The sequence below is a fragment of the Triticum urartu genome, chromosome 7A (genome assembly GCF_056163025.1).
Source record: "Triticum urartu cultivar PI428250 chromosome 7A, HENAU_Tu73, whole genome shotgun sequence".
NCBI lineage: Eukaryota > Viridiplantae > Streptophyta > Magnoliopsida > Poales > Poaceae > Triticum > Triticum urartu.
This window is the reverse complement of record NC_141879.1, coordinates 34,082,372-34,103,301: the sequence shown is the minus strand read 5'-3', so window position 1 is coordinate 34,103,301 and position 20,930 is coordinate 34,082,372. Positions and strand designations below refer to the sequence as shown.

Below are 20,930 nucleotides of genomic sequence, written 5' to 3'. Positions count from 1 at the left end.
TCTCATCGGATGAACCACGATGTGGAGGATTCAATCAATCCCGTATTCAATTCCCTTTGTCCAGCGGTATTGTACTTGCCCAAGATTCGATCGTCGGTATCCCGATACCTTGTTCAATCTCGTTACCGGCAAGTCTCTTTACTCGTTCCATAACACATCATCCCGTGATCAACTCCTTGGTCACATTGTGCACATTATGATGATGTCCTACCGAGTGGGCCCAGAGATACCTCTCCGTTACACGGAGTGACAAATCCCAGTCTCGATTCGTGCCAACCCAACAGACACTTTCGGAGATACCTGTAGTGAACCTTTCTAGCCACCCAGTTACGTTGTGACGTTTGGCACACCCAAAGCACTCCTACGGTATCCGGGAGTTACACAATCTTATGGTCTAAGGAAATGATACTTGACATTAGAAAAGCTTTAGCATACGAACTACACGATCTTTGTGCTAGGCTTAGGATTGGGTCTTGTCCATCACATCATTCTCCTAATGATGTGATCCCGTTATCAACGACATCCAATGTCCATGGTCAGGAAACCGTAACCATCTTATTGATCAACGAGCTAGTCAACTAGAGGCTTACTAGGGACATCGTGTTGTCTATGTATCCACACATGTATCTGAGTTTCTTATCAATACAATTCTAGCATGGATAATAAACGGTTATCATGAACAATGAAATATAATAATAACCAATTTATTATTGCCTCTAGGGCATATTTCCAACACAAGGTTGCTGGGTCAGGGGATCAAGTTTTAAAAGCAAACTAAAAACTTTGTCAAATCCGGCCATGCACACAAGGTGCTTGACAGAATGCCATGGGCATCTAGGCATCTCTTCTGGTGGCCAAAACCTCCAGATCAGAGTCTCTTTAGATGTAGGTGATGGTGGCAAGGTTAGTTTGGCAAGACCAGAAACTTGTTAGTGCAAGTTTTTGAGAAAACCAAATCTGGACTGAAAGTAAAGGCTATTATTGCATGGACCAAAAATACTCCAATGGGTCCAATCTCCTGGACTTAAGGGTTTGGTAGAGTGTACTTCAAGCAGGACAAATTCCAAGGCAACAAGAGCAAGATAAAATATGGATGCAGTGCAAAACACTAAACTGGACCAGAATGAAGATGAGGATGTTTTGCTCAATTTTTTCAAAGAACACCAATGGGTTTTTGCATAAAGTTGATTTATATACTCCTACTAACATCTCCCAACTTTTATGGAATTTTTAAAGAATATTTAAATAGGTTGCAGTGCAAACCACAAACTGATCCAGATTTGAAAACTTGAGGTAGGGCTCAAAATTTCCAAATGACTAAAAGAGGTTTTTGCATAAAAGTGATGTGGGGACATCACATGACACCCCCAAATTTTGGTGGGGATTTTAAAGGAGTATTTGAAAGGGTTGTAGTGCAAATGGAACCCAAAAACTTATCAAAACCATTTTTAAAGGAATAAAGCTCAGGAAAAATAATTGTAGAAATAATTCCACTGATAAAAGAAATGGATGTTGGAAAGATATACAAGTCCAACAATATTTTGAAAGGTTTTCACTTGGGTGAAAACTCCATAATTCAGGAGAAAAGAGTGGTTCTGAAATAAAAGAAAATCCAGAAAACAAAAATGTAATTTACCATGGCAAAATTTTAATAAATCATGGTTAAATTTTTAGGGTGTTATAGTTCATAGGTGAAACATTAAACACTTATTAGTTCTATTAATTCAACTAATTCAACTAGTTCAGCTAATTAATTCAACTAATTCAACTAAGCACTTACGAAAAATATACCTAAATAAAGTAGCTCAACTAGTTCAACTAATTAATTCAACTAATTCAACTAAACTAGTTCTATTAATTTTCTTACTAAAAGTAAGGTAGCTAGTTCTATATAGTAAAATATTAATTAGATAATCAAATCTCATATAACTAAAAATAAGGTAGCTAGTTCTATATAGTAAAATGTTCATATATAGGTGAAACATTAAACACTTACTAGTTCTATTAATTCAACTAAATAAACGGTAATTGCCTTTGGCTCCTAGGTGCATATGCACCCATTGTCGAAATACACATTTTGAAAAGTTAAAAAATTCGGAACAAAAATCCCGCATGTATATCCAGACATTTTATGTGCGTGCACAAGGTTTCGGTGAAAAACGTCATTTTTTGTGGCTTGTGTAAAAAAGACAATTTCTGATGCTTCATTCTAACTATTCACAAGACATTTCTTTATCTTTTTTACACAAGCCATAAAAAACGCCGTTTTTCACCAAAACCTTGTGCACGCACATAAAATGTCCAGATATACACGCGGGATTTTTGTTCCGAATTTTTCAACTTTTCGAAACATGTATTTCGATAATCAGTGCATATGCACCTAGGAGCCAAAACACCGTTCTCATAAATAAACTAGTTCTATTAATTTTCTTACTAAAATATATAAAGTAGCTATATATAGTAATATTTTAATTAGATCATCAAATCTCATATATACCTAAATTTTCTTACTAAAAATAAACTAGTACTAATTCAACTAGCTAGTTCAACTAAGCATTTACTAAAGATAAACTAGTTATATTAATTCAACTAGTTCAAATAATCTCATATACCTAATTAATTGATATCTAGCTAATTCATCTGACAAATAACATTAATATTTAACTTCTCTATCTAATTCATCTAACATTAACATTCTAACATTCTTATCTAGGTAATTCATCTAATTCGATCATCTAATTAACAATTTGACATGCATTAATCTAAAAAACAGAAACAGAAAATAAGTAAAAAAATGTGTGTGTGTGTGTGTGCGTGCGCGTGCATGTACGTGCTTGTGTGTGTGTGTGTGTGCGTGTGTACGATCGAGGGAGGCGGCGTACGGGCGGCGGGGGCGATACGGCAACGACGGGGACGACGGGGAGCGGCGGGGGCGGCGAGGGCAATGGCGAGCGGCGGGGGCGGCGCGAGACGGCGACGACGGGCGGCGGGGGGGCGACGGCGAGCGGCAGGGGCGGCGACGACGACGTAAGACGCGCGGCGGGGACGACGACGACGGGCGGCGAGGGCGGCACGCGATGGGCGACGGCGACGATATCGGGCGATGAAGCAGTTGGATAGAAGACGGGCGGCGCGCGGATGAAAACTAGATTTTTCATAAGTGCCATATATATAGGGGCGACCTTTAGTACCGGTTGGAGCCACCAACCGATACTAAAGGCCAATTTTCGCCAGGCCAAGGGGCGGGAGGCGGACCCCTTTAGTACCGGTTCGTGCCACGAACCGGTACTAAAGGCCCACTCATTAGTACCGGTTGGAGCCACCAACCGGTACTAAAGGTGTTGCGCTGCCACCCGCAGTGCACAATATTTAGTCCCACCTTGCCGAGCGAAGGGCAGCCGCACTGGTTTATAAACCCAGCCGCGGCTGCTCCTTCGAACTCCTCTATATATCAGGCTTCTGGGCGGTGCGCTGCCCTGTGAGCCTGCCGGACCTTCTGGGCCTGAATTTGCACAACCTAGGTCTGGCAGGCCCACTGGGCAGCGCCCCAACAATTCTTTTTGTAGTTTTTTCTTTTCCGCATTATTTATTTTCTTCTATTTATTTTTGAGTAATTTTTATATAGTTTTTTTCTTTTCTGCATTATTAATTTTCTTTTATTTATTTTTGAGTAATTTTTTTATAGTTTTTTCTTTTCTGCTTTATTTATTTTCTTCTATTTATTTCTGAGTAATTTTTTTTTCTGTATTTAGTTTCTTTGTGACCCTCTCTACTATTTTGCACATGCTATGCGGGTGAAATGATGATACCATGGCAAGTTTCAACATTTTCATAGTTCATTTTGTAGTGATTTTCAATTTCACGGTCATTTAGCTCTCTAAACAAATCGGTAAATGACTAAAAAACAGCAAATGATGTCAGAACGTGTTGGAAATTGATGACGCCGCTTTGAATGCTGCGTAATGAACGCAAAAGAAGTCAGGATTTCAAATAAGTATAAACAACATTGAAGTGCCCGTGTAACAGATGAGTTCTTGTCCGAAACCCTGATACTCCGAAAGACATTGTCCAGTTTGTACACGAAGTGCGTCCAGTTTTTGCCGTGACCCTCTCTACTCTTTCGCACATGCTATGCGGTTGAAATGATGATACCATGCCAAGTTTCAACATTCGCAGAGTTCATTTTTTAGTGATTTTCAATTTCACGGTCATTTAGCTCTCTAAACAATTCAGTAAATGACTGAAAAACAACAAATGATGTCAGAACGTGTTGGAAATTGATGACGTCGCTTTGAATGCTGCATAATGAACGCAAAAGAAGTCGGGATTTCAAATAAGTATAAAACATTGAAGTGCCCGTGTAACAGATGAGTTCTCGTCCGAAACCCTGATACTCCGAAAGAGATTGTCCAGTTTGTACACGAAGTGCGTCCAGTTTTTGCCGTGACCCTCTCTACTCTTTCGCACATGCTTTGCGGGTGAAATGATGATACCATGGCAAGTTTCAACATTTTCATAGTTTATTTTGTAGTGATTTTCAATTTCACGGTCATTTAGCTCTCTAAACAATCCGGTAAATGACTAAAAAACAGCAAATGATGTCAGAACGTGTTGGAAATTGATGACGCAGCTTTGAATGCTGCGTACTGAACGCAAAAGAAGTCCGGAGTTCAAATAAGTATAAAAAACATTGAAGTGCCCGTGTAACAGATGAGTTCTCGTCCGCAACCCTGATACTCCGAAAGACATTGTCCAGTTTGTACACGAAGTGCGTCCAGTTTTTGCCGTGATACTCAACTCTTTCGCACATGCTATGGGGTGAAATGATGATACCATGACAAGTTTCAACATTTTCACAGTTCATTTTGTAGTGATTTTCAATTTCACGGTCATTTAGCTCTCTAAACAATTCAGTAAATGACTGAAAAACAGCAAATGATGTCAGAACGTGTTGGAAATTGATGACGTCTCTTTGAATGCTGCATACTGAACGCAAAAGAAGTCCGGAGTTCAAATAAGTTTTAAAAACATTGAAGTGCCCGTGTATCAGATGAGTTCTCGTCCGAAACCCTGATACTCCGAAAGAGATTGTCCAGTTTGTACACGAAGTGCGTCCAGTTTTTGCCGTGACCCTCTCTACTTTTTTCGCACATGCTATGCGGGTGAAATGATGAAACCATGCCAAGTTTGAACATTTTCAGAGTTCATTTTGTAGTGATTTTCAATTTCACGGTCATTTAGCTCTCAACAAATTGGTAAATGACTGAAAAACATCAAATGATGTCAGAACGTGTTGAAAATTGATGACGTCGCTTTGAATGCTGCATACTAAATGCAAAAAAGTCCGGAGTTCAAATAAGTTTAAAAAAATGAAGTGCCCGTGTAACAGATGAGTTCTTGTCCGAAACCGTGATACTCCGAAAGAGATTGTCTAGTTTGTACACGAAGTGCGTCCAGTTTTGAAGTGAGTGGAGAGAGTGAGGGGCGACCGGCGGGGGAGGACCGGCGCGGGGGATTGAGGGGGAGACCTAGTGAGTGGAGAGAGTGAGGGCGTAAACATGTAAAAATATACATCAAAAATACATTGAGTATCAATGATCTTTTTATAATCCTCCTGTTGCTTCGATTGCTCGAACAAATTGACTGGTTTTTTTTACTTCGATTGCTTGGAACACGAAGCATCCTAATACCTTGGTCATGCCTCTTGCACGCACTGCATCGGATCATGTGCCTTATGTAGTAACAGTAGCCACATGCATACCCAAGGCAAAGGTGTTTCACTTTGAAAATTATTGGGTTAATCTACCTAGTTTTATTGAGTGTGTTTCTAAAGTTTGGAACAGACCGATGAGAAAATCAAATATTGCTTCCACTATTTCAGCTAAATTTAAAGCACTACAGCTATGCTCTCAAAAGGTGGCATTTGAATCTATCCAAGGTTAAAACGCTTATTGCTGATTGTAACAAGGTTATCTTATACCTGGATGAGTTAGAGGATCTAAGGCCCTTGAGTTGGCTAGAAACCAATTTCAGAAGAATTGTAAAGCTTAATCTTGAGGAAGTTCTACATTTACAATTCATTTATTGGAAGCGACGTTGCACGATCAGGTCTATTAAAATTGCTGAAGAGAATACCAATTTTTTTCATGCAATGGCAACAGAGAGGTACAGGAAAAACACAATCTCCCCAATCAAAAATGCTTCTGGATATGTGATCACTGATCATCAACAATTGGCGGGAATGTTCTGGGCTGATTTTAGCGAATGGGCCGTGCTAAGGGCATTCAAATGGGCTTTGACTTGGATTGCCTCATCTCTAAAGTTGATGGGCTCGAAGAATTGTTCCGGCCTTTCACTAATGCTGAGGTGGAGGATGTAATCAAACACATGCCCATAGATAGTGCTCCTGGACTGGATGGCTTTACTGGCCTTTTTTTGAAGAAATGTTGACACATATTGCAAGCTGATTTTATGCAGCTAGTTAAGGACTTCTATGATGGAAATTGTAACTTGGAATGCCTAAACACATCCCTAATTGCTATTATTCCCAAGAAGTTAAGACCTGAGGTGGTGGGTGATTTTAGGCCAATCTTATTGATCAACACATGTTTGAAATTCTTAACAAAGCTGATAGCTAATCGGCTGCAACAGGTGATCCTCTAGTGCATTCACAAAAATCAGTATGGATTTCTTCGGCGTCGTTCTATTCAAGATTGCCTTGCATGGTGCTTCGAATACATACATCAATGTAAAGCTTCCAAGCGGCCCATCATCTTGCTTAAGCTAGACTTCACCAAGGCCGTTGACACAATCGAGCATGATTATCCTTAGAATGTTGTAATGCAAGGGCTTTGATAGCCGATGGACTGGCTGGGTCAATAGCCTTCTATCTCCTGGCTCGTCTTCGATGTTGCTCAATGGAGTTCCAGGCCAGCATTTCATGTGTCGAACTGCTGTTCGACAAGGTGATCCGTTATCTCCTCTGCTCTTTGTAATTGCAGTTGATCTTCTTCATTCAGTGGTAAATGAGATGTGTTCCAGAAACATACTCCCAATGCCTATCCCAACAAGTACCAATGATTATCCGATTGTGCAATACGTAGACGATACACTCACCGTCCTGCCTGCGGTTGATAGTCAGATTATTGCTTTCAAAGAGATGCTGGACACGTTTGCTCTATCCATGGGCTTGCATGTCAACTTCAGTAAATCTTCCTTGATACCTATGAACATGTCTGATGAGGAAGGGACAAGAGTTGCCGGTCTGCTTGGATGTGAAGTTGGCTCTATGCCTTTCACCTACCTAGGTCTATCGATGGGAACTTCTCGGCCAACTATCCATGATCTAATGCTACTTGTGGACCGCATCGAGAGGCATTTGTCTGCCTCTTCATGCTTATTAAATCAAGGAAGCCGGCTTCAGCTCTTGCAATCTATACTCACGTCCATGCCTATATATTTCTTGTGCTCGTTATTTATACCTCAAGACATTCTTAAGCAAATTGAACGGATCATGCGCCAGTGTCTTTGAAGAGGTAGCACTGATACCCCACGTCAATCATTGGCTGCTTGGGATCTGGTTTGTAGACCCGAGAAGTTTGGAGGACTTGGAGTCACTAACCTGGGAATTCAAAATGAGTCTTTACTAATGAAGCATTTGTTTAAGTTATTCAACAAGTTAGACATACCTTGGGTTACCCTAATTTGGGATACTTACTATGGAGCGTCGGCCCCACAAGTGACCCAGAGCTGTGGCTCTTTTTGGTAGCGTGATGTGTTATGCCTATATGATAAATTTTGTCAGCTAGTGGTTCCACAGGTGCATGCGGGTGGCACTATGGTCTTTTGGTTGGATACATGGAGATTAGATGACAAAGCTATCTCATTGAAGGAACGATTCCCACGTCTTCATTCCTTTGTCATTGATGACATGATCACGGTTAGGGAATTCTTTGAGCTGTCAGGAGTGACTGATAATCTCCATCTTCCTATGTCATTAGAGGCTTATCAAGAGTTCCATCAGCTTCAAACTTTATTACCCCTAATCAACCTTGATCCTGAGGGTAAGGACATCTGGAAATGGCCATCAAAGTCTGGGGAATTTCAATCAAAGATTAACTATGAGTTTAAATTATGTCATCCGATGGTGGATCCTATTTTTAAGTGGATCTGGAAATGCTCATGCACTCTTAAGATCAAGGTTTTTGGATGGCTTCTGCTGATGGATCGTTTAAATACTAGGGATATGATGCAAGACAGACATTGGAATATACAAGATGACACTTGTGTTTTGTGCCATATGTCTAACCATACGGATCGTGCTCATCTTTTCTTTGTTTGGAACTTCAGCCAACGTGTATGGAATTACCTTGGTATTTCTTGGATCTCCCAACCAAACCAGACTACTTATATGATGGCCTCGGCTGCCAGGAGGGATTTTGGTCTTCCTTTCTTCTCTGAAGTGGTCTTTACTGCCACCTGGAATATTTGGACTCAGGGGAATGGAAAGATTTTCAGAAATGAGACTCCTAGCTTCAGAGCTTGAAGGAGAAACTTTGTACATGACATTTCCCTGCTAGCTCATAGGATTAAATGTAAATATAGAGACAATCTTCTCTCTTGGATCTTCTCTCCCATAGACTTTCTTGTAAGTATTTATTTTCTTCCTTTTGTATCTTGTACATTATTTTCTCTTGAGATTTAATAAAGAGCTGTGAGGCTGTTGCCTTGCAGTACATAGTAAAAAAAATCTTGCTTGCTGCTTCAATGCAACAACAAACTCACCAAAAAAATCTACTAGCTGAACCATGACATGACATAAGACCTTAAAATTGAATCTATGTAATTGTCCTTGTTTTAAAGAACTAAATCTATGCAATTCATGGGATGATCTAACACAGAGCTGCAGATGCATTGCAAAATAAGTTTATCTATATATTTACTCACCAAATTGTTAACATAACACCTTCTCTCCATTAGACCATCCCACTTGAACCCCCACTTTCAAAAGACATGTTAAGCAACATAAAGCTTGCTTAGTCTAGTAAAGAAATTTCTAGACCAAACTACAAAAATAATAACATACCTTAATTATTTGGAATTTTGATAAGCCAATATTTTGTGCAAACTAATGCCTCAAGCATTCCGGGCTTCTTCTAGCATTGTGTGTCTCCTAAAGTCCTTCCACCACAATTGGATGTTAATTTAGATGACACGATGCTAAGAGGTATTGTAAGGAAATACCGGGCAATGATTGAGAAAATGGGATATTTTTCGGCATGTGTTTTTCACCATATCAAAATATCAAAACTTTCCTCAGAGCTTTCAAAATTTTCCTCCAAATACATGCCCACCTCTGACTTTCATTGCATGTAGGATCTCCTTCCTGACTTGTATTGAGAAAACTCTTCTTCAAGACTCCAGTGCTATTTACCATTCCCACTTTCATAACTATTGAGGGCTCCAATGTATTCCAGAGCTTCTCCGATCATTATGTATCCAGAGTCCCAACAATTTGGAATATCAATATTTATGGTACCAACCTTTGCAGGCAGATCCGCATTAATGGCAATCGCATTGAAGGATTGGGTTCTTGATGGCGAAGAAGCGACATGCCTAAAAGTTCATGGATTTTTTCAATGGTCTTGTGTACATGTGCTGTTCCATCATGAAGTGACATATTAAGGATGTGTGTGCAACAACTGATTCAACCGCCAGTTTGTTGCTTGCTGCATTATACAAGGTCAAAGTGAACAATTTCCTTTTGATGACCCATTTAGTAAAACACTTGCACAAAGTGGCCGCACTTATGTGTAGATACTTGACTTTTTTGAAGGATATTATCTTTTTCTTCATGTTGAAATTGACATCACTGTAATGAGTGATAATACACATATTGCCTAGTTGTTTTATGGATGTCCACATGTCCGCGCTCAAACAAACAAGTGAATAAAGAGACTCGAAATCAATGCGCATTCATCCTTCATTTTCTCATATGCATCAAAGTAGTCGTTGCGAGCACTTTGGCACCCAACGACTTTAGAGGTCGGCTGCATCGACTCCAACAACTCATCAAAGTAAGGATCCGTAAACTTTCTGAGTGGAACCTTGGTGTGTATGCAATATTTGATTATGAGCTCATGATTTCTCCGAGGATCGAAAACAAACCCCGCATCTGATGGGTTTTCCTTAATTGTTGGAAGAAACCCTTTTCTGGACTAATCATCAACTTCAGGGCACGACTCAGCAATGTGGTTTCTAGGGCTCCTCCTCCCAGACTTACATGAAAATTTCATAGAACAATTTCAGCACACATCCTTCAAGTTATTGTCCACCTCTACCAAATCTAGCTCATAGTATTCCCACACTTTAGCCCGCCTACTGCATGGTGTTTGCAACAACTCATCAGCTGATTCACATCACTAGTGCAGAATCGGGCTTTAGTCCCGGTTCTGCAACCGGCACTAAAGGGTGGGGACTAAAGGTCCCCCCCCTTTAGTCCTGGTTCAACACGGCATGGGACCAAAGGCCCACGAGGTGGCACAAGCTCGCGCCGGTGCTGGGGGACCTTTAGTCCCGGCTGGTAAGGAATTTTTTTTGAATTTTTTGAATTTATTTTGAAAAGAATTTGATTTTTTATTTTCAAATTTCTGAATTATTTGACTATTTAATCTCTAATCATCCCTCATCGCTGCTCAAGTGTGGAGCACTCATTCCAAATCGTCTAACTTCCAGGCCGGTGACCAATCCTCTCACTACTCCAGCCTGCGCACGCTTAACTTTCGAGTTCTATTCCCCCTAGTTTCCAAGTCTACACTTGTTGTTTCCCTGACAATAGTAAGTTGTCAATCCTATTAACCCGTAGGAGTTTAGCTTGAGCATGAAGTCACACATTTCACCATTTGAGTTTGAAAGTATTATTGTAAAAAACAATAATTATTTATTAACACTAATATTTCTTGAATAAGTAGTTTGACCACAGTTTGACCAAAATTAAAAAAAACTGAAATTTGAGCATAACATTTTTCCTTTCAGAATTTGAGCATTCTAAAAAAATTGCAAAATGGCCTACGGCAGTCGAAATCGGAACCGGCTTTTCGTGCTGAACATTTTGATTTATTATACGGTTTTTTCGACATCGTATGCAAAAGTTATAGTCGTTTTACTTTTTCATAACACTTTTTTGCAAACATGTCGAAATTGATGTTTTTTAATTTTTCCTAACTAGTAGATGTAGTAACATAACTACATCTCGAAGGATTTTAATTTTTGAAGTTTTTATCAAAAAAAATTTCAAAACTGAAAAGGCGATAGGGGGGTGGGTAGAGTTTGAAAATTGCAGAACCCTTTAGTCCGGGTTGGAGCCACCAACCGGGACTAAAAGGTTAGACCCCTTCAGTCCTGGTTGGTGGTTGGTCTAACCTTTTAGTCTTGGTCGGTGGCTCCAACCCAGACTAATTAAAGGTCTAACCTATAGTCCCGGTTTGTGTCACAAACCGGGATTAAAGAGGCTCGTTGGGCCCCGGCCTGACGCCAGCCTGCCAACGTCCCGGTTTGTGACACAAACCGGGACTATAGGTCACAAATGAACCGGGACTAATGCTTAGCCGTTGGAATCGGGACTAATGGTACCATTAGTACCGGGCCGTAATCGAACCGGGACTACTGGGGTGAACGTAAGGTCATTTTTCTACTAGTGCATGTACCTGAGCTATCTGACACATTCCCATACATGTTTCAAGCTTGTTTGTCACACAAATCAAGGTAAACAACAAGGAAAGGAAGCAGCCACCATTTTATTAATGTAACAACAGCTAACAAGAAAAAAAAGCGGGGACATAATACTTTTGGCTCTAAAATGTTCATTGCTCAAAAAGCGCAGTTGGAAAGACAATATTCTGTATTTTGTACCAAGCCCAAAACATAACCAGGACTGGCACAGCAAGGTATATATCAACTGATAAATTAGGAAATGCATGTTTCTGGTAGTGTAGTTCATCGAACCACTCTTCGCATTTTTTTTAAATAATCGAACCACACTCAATTTATTGCTTACTAATGCCAAAAGTTATTTTTTTTATTAAAATAAAGTTGAAAGCAGATGGTGTTGAGTAGTTGGAAGCAAGTAATAACATCAAAGACTACCTCCTTTTCTTTATGTAGTGAAGATAGCCGGACTGGCAAGCAACAACTCGTCAAACAGTTACTATTGCATTAGTTCATCCAATCACAATTGGTATGGTGAGAAAGTGTTTCTGGTACGTGCCAATGCCGACCTTCCATTCGAACAATGACTACTTAAGTTAAGTGGCTATGGTTTAGAGAAATAGATACCCAATGGTCGATGCTATCTGGCTTCGGTTTCAAGTCCGGCAATATAATAAGCCTGTTGAGTAAGGGAGGGACGAGTACCACTGAGATTTCCCCCTTGTGTGAGAACATGTCTAATGACGTCACGGTGGTGCGCTTCCAGTTCAGCAGGGCTTACATTGACGTAAGTTGTGGACTACGAAAATGAAATGTAGTGACAAACGAGATTAATCGCATAGGATCTAGCAATAGCACTGTCTATCTATCTATCTATCTATCTATCTATCTATCTCTATATATATACACACACACATACACATATACATATATATATATATATATATATATATATATATATATATTCTTCTCAAAAAGAAATAATTTATGCAAAAAACGAGACTAGCCAAGACGAGCCCTTGACGGCGAAACTTTTATAGAGGAAAATCTCTAAGCACCCGTGGCAGAGCCAAGACTCGAACCAGGGTGGGCAGCTTGCTCTTCCGTAAAGCTAACCAACTGAGCGACGCTCTATTCTCAAAAGCAAATAATTTATGATTGATCACTTTTCATGGTTTCCAGGCGATCTTCATGATATTACCCGTAGTAGATCCCATGATCAACTCATGAGTAGAACCTTTTTTTTTTCATCTAACACTATCGAAATTGAGCACCTTGCCGAGAGTCAAGATCTTCGCCGACTGTATTTTATTAAGTAGTCGACAAACAGTACAATTGTCGATTGTCCCGTATAAAACGTTCAACAAAAAACGACACTCGGCAAGCACTATCCGCCTTTTTTCCTTCTTATTTGTTTTCTTTTCTATTTCTTTTCTTTCCTTTTTAAATTAATTAATTTATTTCTTTAATTTTAATAACATGTAGCTTATTTGGTTTTTATTTCCAAAAATGAAAATGAAATTTGAAAAACATAAAACCTCTCAGGGTGTAATGATATAACCACTGGCGGAGCTACAACAAGGTCAGATGGGCCATGGCCCGCCTAGCTCATGGCCAAAACATTGAAATATAGGTCAATTTGGGCATTTTTAGAGAGAGAGAGAGAGAGAAAATGTATTTGCTTCAGCATGGCCCACCTTGGCCTGCCCAACAATTTTTGGGTAGCTCCGCCACTGGATATAACAACTATATGTTATGGTTAAAAAATTGAGAATGTTTCATAAAACTTGTCAATGGCCTCCTCCTTGTGTCAATATCGGGTACTAAGATCAAACCGAGACAAAGGACCAAATCACAATACAAAATGTAAAATAAACATACCATTGATCTCTCAAGACACATACGTAAACTCTGAGGCTACACTTCTACACATAAAGACATTGCATATGGTTCGTTAAGAGGAACAATAAAAACCTAATTACAACCTGAGTGACTTGACCAAGAGAGGGGAAAAGAGATCATCCAGAAGTGAACAAGAGAGAGAGGGAGAGGGCGAGGGGGAGAGAGAGAGAGAAATGCTGTTATAAGCCCCCTTAGAATGACAGATGCCATGAAAATCAAACCGCCTCAAGTCAAATCTGGGTTTGACCGAGAAAAACGACTGTCAGTGACTAAATCGATCCAGTATTAATAGTTGAGAGACAACTCAAAAAGAAAGGTACGAACATAAACTGACACTTCATGATAAGTTGAGGGACGATAAATTGCACTTTACTCATATCTACTACTAGATGAAACTACAAATATCTTCCCCATGAAGGAAACAAGGAAAGTTGCTGCATAGTACTAGTAAAATATACCTACAAAAATTAAACTAATGTATTTACAAAGCGAATAAAAGCATGCTAGTTTTGTTAAATATTCAGAGTAAGGTAGCATAGCGTTCCACACATGACACATACTAGTGCTACACTCAGTAGTCAGTGTTAGAATAAATCCGAGGTGCACCCTCAATCTATCAAGGACCAAACAATCACACCAGCGCGACATCGAGATTTGTTAGCGAGGTTCACCATCATGGCTACATCCTCGGGACATGACTACGGGTGCTCCTCCCCGTAACACCGTCACAATACCGCACACCGGCCACCCGGGCGCCGGCACACGCTGCCGGCTCCCCCTTGTATGCCCATGCTATTATGTTGGCATAGGTTACATCGTGTGTCTGCCCCCGCTATATATGAGAGGCCTAGGATACAAGTGTCCTATTAGGACACAACTCCTACTCCGTCTATACACGTCCAAATCTAAGTCCAATTGTAACCTTCCTTGTACAATAATATTCGACACAATTCTAACAAACTCCACCTTGGCGAATATTCTTCACCACCTTGGATTCATCCATGCGTCGAACCTCCATGTACATTGGACTTGAGATACGCCATGAGCTCCGCTGCTACTCCCAGACTCCATGTGACTCCACCAGCAACTGTAGTCTCTTCTCGTCTTCTTCACAGTCAATACTCGAGCAAAAATTAAGTTTCTCATTACTCTACTTTGTGCTCTCAACTTCCGGAGTTTCCGTTTAACGCCATCACACACCGACCACTGTCTGCGTGAAAATAAACAACTCACGTATTGGACGCCACATATAAGAGTTACGTGAACTCAACATCACCGCTCTTCCTTGACCGCCTTTCTGAAACTTGAAGCAAATTCACCGTTGCCCTGTGTCATCCTGAATCAAATTCGCAGTTGTCTCATCCTTTTTTTCCCGGTTAGTCTTTGACATGTCCGCAGCTATAGCACTCTGCCTCCTTCTGTCTTGTCATCCGCACTTTGCCATGTGCACCGAACACCACAGAATATACGACCGTGCACTCTCTTAGCTTTTGACAATTTCAGACTCTCCGACACTTTCTCAGATTCTTCATGGTCAACTCCTGTCCATCTTCCGGCACTGATAGACCCAGTCACCAACTTGAATCCGGTACTCATCAACACTGCTTCAGCACCCCTTGCATAATTTGTCTGACCACATGTCTGACCACTAGTGCCTTGGCATGTTGTTGTGTCCCGTGCTTACCGCACGCCTCCCGCTATCACCGCGTCGAGCCTCTGCTGTCCTGGTCGAGTCTCCCAAGGTCGCGAACCCACGCCACTCAACCCCCACTGCAGAGAACCACCGATCATCACCGACCGATGCCGAGTATCACGCCTTCATCAGACCATTGGGTCCCAGTCCGATCCGCGTGTCTCTCGCTATCCCGCTGAAATAGGCTTCGACTCTCCATGCATTTACGCCGTAGCCCCTCCATCAGCACAGAGTGAAGTCTTTCGCTAGACTCCAGCTCCACCTTCAACATGACTCCATGGTAGATGATCAGTCTACCCTCACGCCCCGTTGACTTCAAGCTCCGTGTGTACACCACCTTGAATCAACCCTGCGTCATAGTCTCGTCGAAGCCGCACAAGCTCTCAGGACTACAGCATGTGTTTCCACGCCCCAGAAGTCGGCCACCATCAGCATCACGCTCATATGTCGTCGTCGCTGAAATCACCACCGTCTTCTGTTTTGACCGTGATCCCCGTCGATCCGTCAGACATTCCAGTCCAACCAAGCCGAAATATCCGACTGCAACCATGCTCCACCCTGCATCGTCTCCGCCCGCACATCGTGCATTGCTTGACGCCCTGTGTTTGCATGATCCTTCCACAATGCGCTTCAGACTCGATCCTCCAAGCCTTATACGCACGACCCCGGCCTCGATTCCCCTTTCTGCTATGCCAAACAACAACACCTGCTAACATCATGTCATCTTCTCAGTGAACAATGCAAAGAACACCAGAAGTAGTAGTCCCCTTGCAGTCTCTCGTATACTTCTAGCAACAAGCTCAAGCAGCTTCATGCATGTAGCACCACGTGACTTTCTTTGACTATTTTTCTTGTACTTTACTTTTCCACGCTTTGGATCAACTTGATGATAGCTGGGACTCCCATGTTGTAAGACGTTGTAGCAGCTCTTGGAAACGAATCCTGTTTCTTTTTTTTCAAACAAATCTCTCTAGTTGCCTTGCAGCTTACGTACTTTCAGGAACTCCTCGACGGTGCCGAACAGCTCGTCCGCCTGCAGCACTCTGGCCGCACCACGCACCACCAGCGCCCATGTGCACGTCTTTGCAGAGACACGCCCGCGTTGAACCTCATGTGGGCCACTGAGCCGGGCCGCTGCCTCCTGCAGCGAACGCAATTCCCCAGCCTGCCTTTGGTGTCTGCCCGCACACGCAGCCGCCGCCCACGATGTCCGTGTCAAGTACGCCGATGACTCTGCCCGCACGTCCCGCCGTCGCTTTCAATCGAATCCGATCTACCCTCGATTGATCTCGCCGAGTTCCCAAACAGCTGCTGCTATCGCTTGCATGCTTTTCCGATCGCTTCCAATCTCGCTGACTGATTCTCAATCCCATCGTTCCTCCAAGCTAGCTTCTGACCTTCGATCTGTGCGGAATTTCCATGCCCACCGATCGCAGGACATAACAGCGGAACAAACCGATCTAATCTTTCAGCGACATCACCTCTAGATCAATTCAACGGCCTCTTCGAACCTTGCTCTGATACCACTTGTTAGAATAAATCCGAGGCGCACCGTCGATTTATCGAGGACCAAGCAATCATACCAGCACGACACCGAGATTTGTTAACGAGGTTCACCATCATGGCTACATCCCCGGGGCTGACTACGGACGCTCCTCCCCATGACACCGTCACAATACCACACACCGGCCACCCGGGCGCCGGCACACGCCGCCGGCTCCCCCTTGCACGCTTGTGCTATTATGTTGGCATAGGTTACATCGTGTGTCTGCCCCCGCTATATATGAGAGGCCTAGAATACAAGTGTCCTATTAGGACACAACTCCTACCCTGTTTACACACGTCCAAATCTAAGTCCAATTGTAACCTACATTGTACAATAATATTCAACATAATTCTAACAGTCAGTACAGGGGTACTTCTGAGATACGTACATATACTAATCACTGCCATTTGGTAGCGCTAAGATCTTGGCAATACACATCGGCGGCACCCGCAGCTCGCACCTTGCGCTGCGGCAATCTGCCGATGGTGACCTGAGAGCAATTGTAGTCGGCGAGGTGGGGACGTGGGGGTATGAAGTTGAGCCCAGTGAACTGGGTCTTGAGCATACCACTCAAGCTCACCTTCGCGGTCTTCGTGCCGTTCATCATCTGGACGAGTGTGGCCATCAACGACATCGGAGAATGCTCATCGAGGGCAACAGTCACGGACAGTTCAAGAACCTCCTTGCGGCCCACCTGTACCACTATGTCATGAGGCGAAGAATATATCACCTCGTCGTTGTTGTCGGCGACAACAAGGCGGCTTTTGTTGTAGGAGACATCGGCTCGGCCGCTGGGGTTGGAGATCACCAACACGAGGGAGAGGCTCACGTTGCCCGGTGGTGGCAGCGAAGAATTTGACGCTGGCGGCAGGCCAGCCACGGAGACGTAGCCCCTGGCGATGTAGATGTCTTCCCAGGGGCCATCCGCTTCATCTCATGGGCCAGGAGAAGGCTCCGTCCTCCTAGCAACATCACCTTCAAGCAGTTCTCGGTGTTGAGCTCGTTCTGGCACCCAGCGACGCTGCCGAGCGCGTCTCTGCCAAGGGAAGCAAAGCCTTCCATAGTGAAACGCTTCCGCCTCGCGGCATATGGCCATGAAGGGAACGACAACAATGTCGTCCCCAATCCGATCCCTCTTAGCAAGGGACGCCGTGCACTAGAAATGCCGGGTCGCCTACAATATATGCACTTGTCATGGTTCTGCAATATTGACTGTGTTGCTGAGACCATCCTCACCTGGCACATAGCTACAAGCCTCTTGGAGATGAAACATCCGAGGAAGCGAAAGGGTAGGGAGGACGTCGTGGCGACGAGGCTGTTGAACTACTGTGCTTACCTCGTGGGCTCCTGCCCTGAGTTGTTGCCCGGCCACCAGGAGGGCACGAAGCGTGTGTTCAGTAACATGAAGAAGGATCTGAGTAAGGAGCTCGGATTTTGGGGCTATCACTTCCCGTCCAAGCATGCCCGGTACAAGAAAATCATGATGCTAACCCATGATATGGTGAGGCCGGACCGCCGGGATGAGTCCATGACGGTGGTTCAGAAGGGCATAGTTCTGGGTAAGGCGCTGATAGAAGCCAGCAGCAAGGGGAGTGATCAGCCTGTCTGGGAGCTACTAGCCGATGTGTGGGTGGAGCTCATCGTGTATGTCGCGCCGTCTAGCAGGGACCAGCACGTGAAAGGGCACGAGGAGGCGCTGGCACGGGGAAGTGAGGTCATGACCATGCTCTGGGCGCTGGCCACGCACACCGGCATAACCCGCCCACCGCCCACGGCGATGGCCATTGAGATGATCGACGATGGAGTATGCCCAGCATAGTGTGTGTAGATGTCGGTCTGATCTGTTTAATTTGTATGCATGCTTTCAATATATTTCTATTGCTTCCGAACCAGTGCGTACTTTCTATCGTCTATGCGTATCAAGGTGTTTCCTCTTGGGCGTGTATGGCACGCCGTTTAAATCATCTCTCACCCTGGCTCTCTGAAGGAAGAGACGAATCCGGGCCGGCCCTAGGCCAGGGCAGTAGGGGCAACGGCCCGGGGCCAGTCAAACTAGAGGCCCGACCTAGTGTTGCAGCGTATAGAAAATATAGGCCCTGAATTGGTGCAAATAAAAAAGAAAAGGCTAGTACGCAAGGAGGGCCATCATCCAAAAGAAGCCTAAACACACGTGTAGCTAAAAAAAGGCTAGATATACCTTAAAAAGAACCTAAAAAGGCTAGAAAGGGCACGACGGCATGGGGCAAGCAAGTACTCCCTCCGGTCCTTTTTACTCTGCACATTGGATTTGCCGAAAGTCAAACTTTGCTAAGTTTGACCAAATTTATATTAAAAATTATTAGCATCTATAATATCTAATAAATATAATATGAAAATATATTCCAAGATGAATCTAATGATATTGGTGTTGTTATGTGAATGTCTATAATTTTTTATATAAATTGGTCAAAGTTGGATGAGATTGACTTCGGACAAACCTAATATGCAGAGTAAAAAGAACCGGAGGGAGTATGCGACTGCGGTTCTGTGGCAGTGGCTGCCAGATATACTAGCGTGTAACCTAGGGCGTTCGATCTCCCAAGACACCCTTTGCATGCCCCTCCCCTCGCGTTGCCTCCTCCAGGGTGACTCAGGTGTTCCAAACCCTAGCCCCGCCGCCACCCCTCCCTCCCCTTCCCCCTCGTCGCCGCCTGAGGCTGCCGCCGGGCAAGCACGGGGTGCCGCCAAAGAAGGTGGCGGCGGGGCCTTCACTGCTCTGTATCTGCTGCAAGGGGGTGCATGCTTCGGGGTGGCGACCCTGGTCGGAGTAACGTCACCGGCCTTCGGCAGGCGGTGGCGCGGGCGTGGACCAGCGACCTCGGCCGTGTGGACGGACGGCGAATCGGGGGACGTGAGCCAGGGAGTGCCGGCAACCTTGGTTATTTGCGGCGCCAGATCTGGCCGCCCCTGCATCCTCTGTCTCTGGATGAGCCATGCCATGTCCGGATCCGGTTTGCTTCGTCATGGGGCGCCGGTTCTCGTGTCGTTGGGGAGTGGTTGGCGGGGACGTGAAGTCCGAGAGAAATCCCAGACCGGCCTTGCTGGTCTCGACAGCGGCGACGCCTGAGGGCGCCGCTCCCCTCCTTGGAGGCGCCGCCAGGGTATGTCCCTCTGCCCCCTCCCCCTCCCCCTCCTTGCCTCCCGGGAGAAATCCTCAACGCTGTTGGGCAGCGGTAGCGCCTTTGGTGCACGCCCTTCCTGAAGGCGCCGTTTTTGGGAGCTAGGTGGGCGTGGGGTTTCTCGGAGATATGTTTCGTGTGCAGCGGCGGCGGTAGCTGATCTCCCACGACGACGACATCCTAAGTGACTATTTCAGGAGCTCTCCGGTCTGCTGCGGGGTGCCCTGCCTGGCCCCTGGATCCTCCTGGGCGAGAGGGGATCGGGTTCACCCTCCTACGGCGGCCCTTCTCAGCGCACCTTTAGAGCTTTCTGGTACCTGCACTTCGGTTCTCAATGCCTTCCTGTGAGATCTAGTTGTTGCTCGTCTACGTCCGTTCCGGCAACTCTTCCTTTTTCGTGACCAATCCGTGGGATTTGGCGGTGCCCTACTCCTGGTGATCTGTTCGAGACTTGTTGGGCGAGCTTAGTTTCTTTCCAGATGCAGCCTGCCGGCGACTATCTCTCAGGTTCTAGGGTGAATTGCTCTCTTGTCAACGGTGTGGCGCCTTTCGATCCAGGCGAGGAGGCAGGGGCCTTCTTTGACATTGGAGCTGGGCGGATGCGTTGGGTCAGGGCTACTGGCGATTAGGCGATAGCGTGCCCTGCTTTGTCATTGGACATGTTGATCCAGTGCGGGCATTCTACTTCCATGGCATTCTGATCGCGTTGAGGACCTCTTCATCGCCAAGCGGTGCTTCTCCATGTTGATCTTTTTAGCTTGGTGTGTAGGAGGCTTGTGAGCTGCTTTCCACCGCCTTTGTATCTTGTCATTTTCTTTTCTTTCTTGTGCTGATTCCGAGTTTGTAATCCTGGCTGGTTGATGGCTTTGTTAATTCAAAGCTGGGCCCTTCTTGAGCCTTCATTCCAAAAAAATCCTAGGGCGTT

General features: G+C 44.2%; 1 protein-coding gene across 1 annotated transcript; it reads left to right on the top strand.

Annotated features, from left to right (window-relative positions):
- The first annotated feature begins 18,009 nt into the window (after positions 1-18,009).
- LOC147957365 (uncharacterized) lies at positions 18,010-18,666 on the top strand. The gene has a single exon (XM_087531663.1). It carries the CDS (start codon positions 18,010-18,012, stop codon positions 18,664-18,666), a length of 657 nt encoding a protein of 218 aa, XP_087387789.1.
- The last annotated feature ends 2,264 nt before the right edge of the window (positions 18,667-20,930 follow it).

Coding starts and splice junctions, on each gene's coding strand:
- LOC147957365 (XM_087531663.1), top strand. CDS start 18,010: ATGCCGGGTCGCCTACAATATATGCACTTGTCATGGTTCTGCAATATT.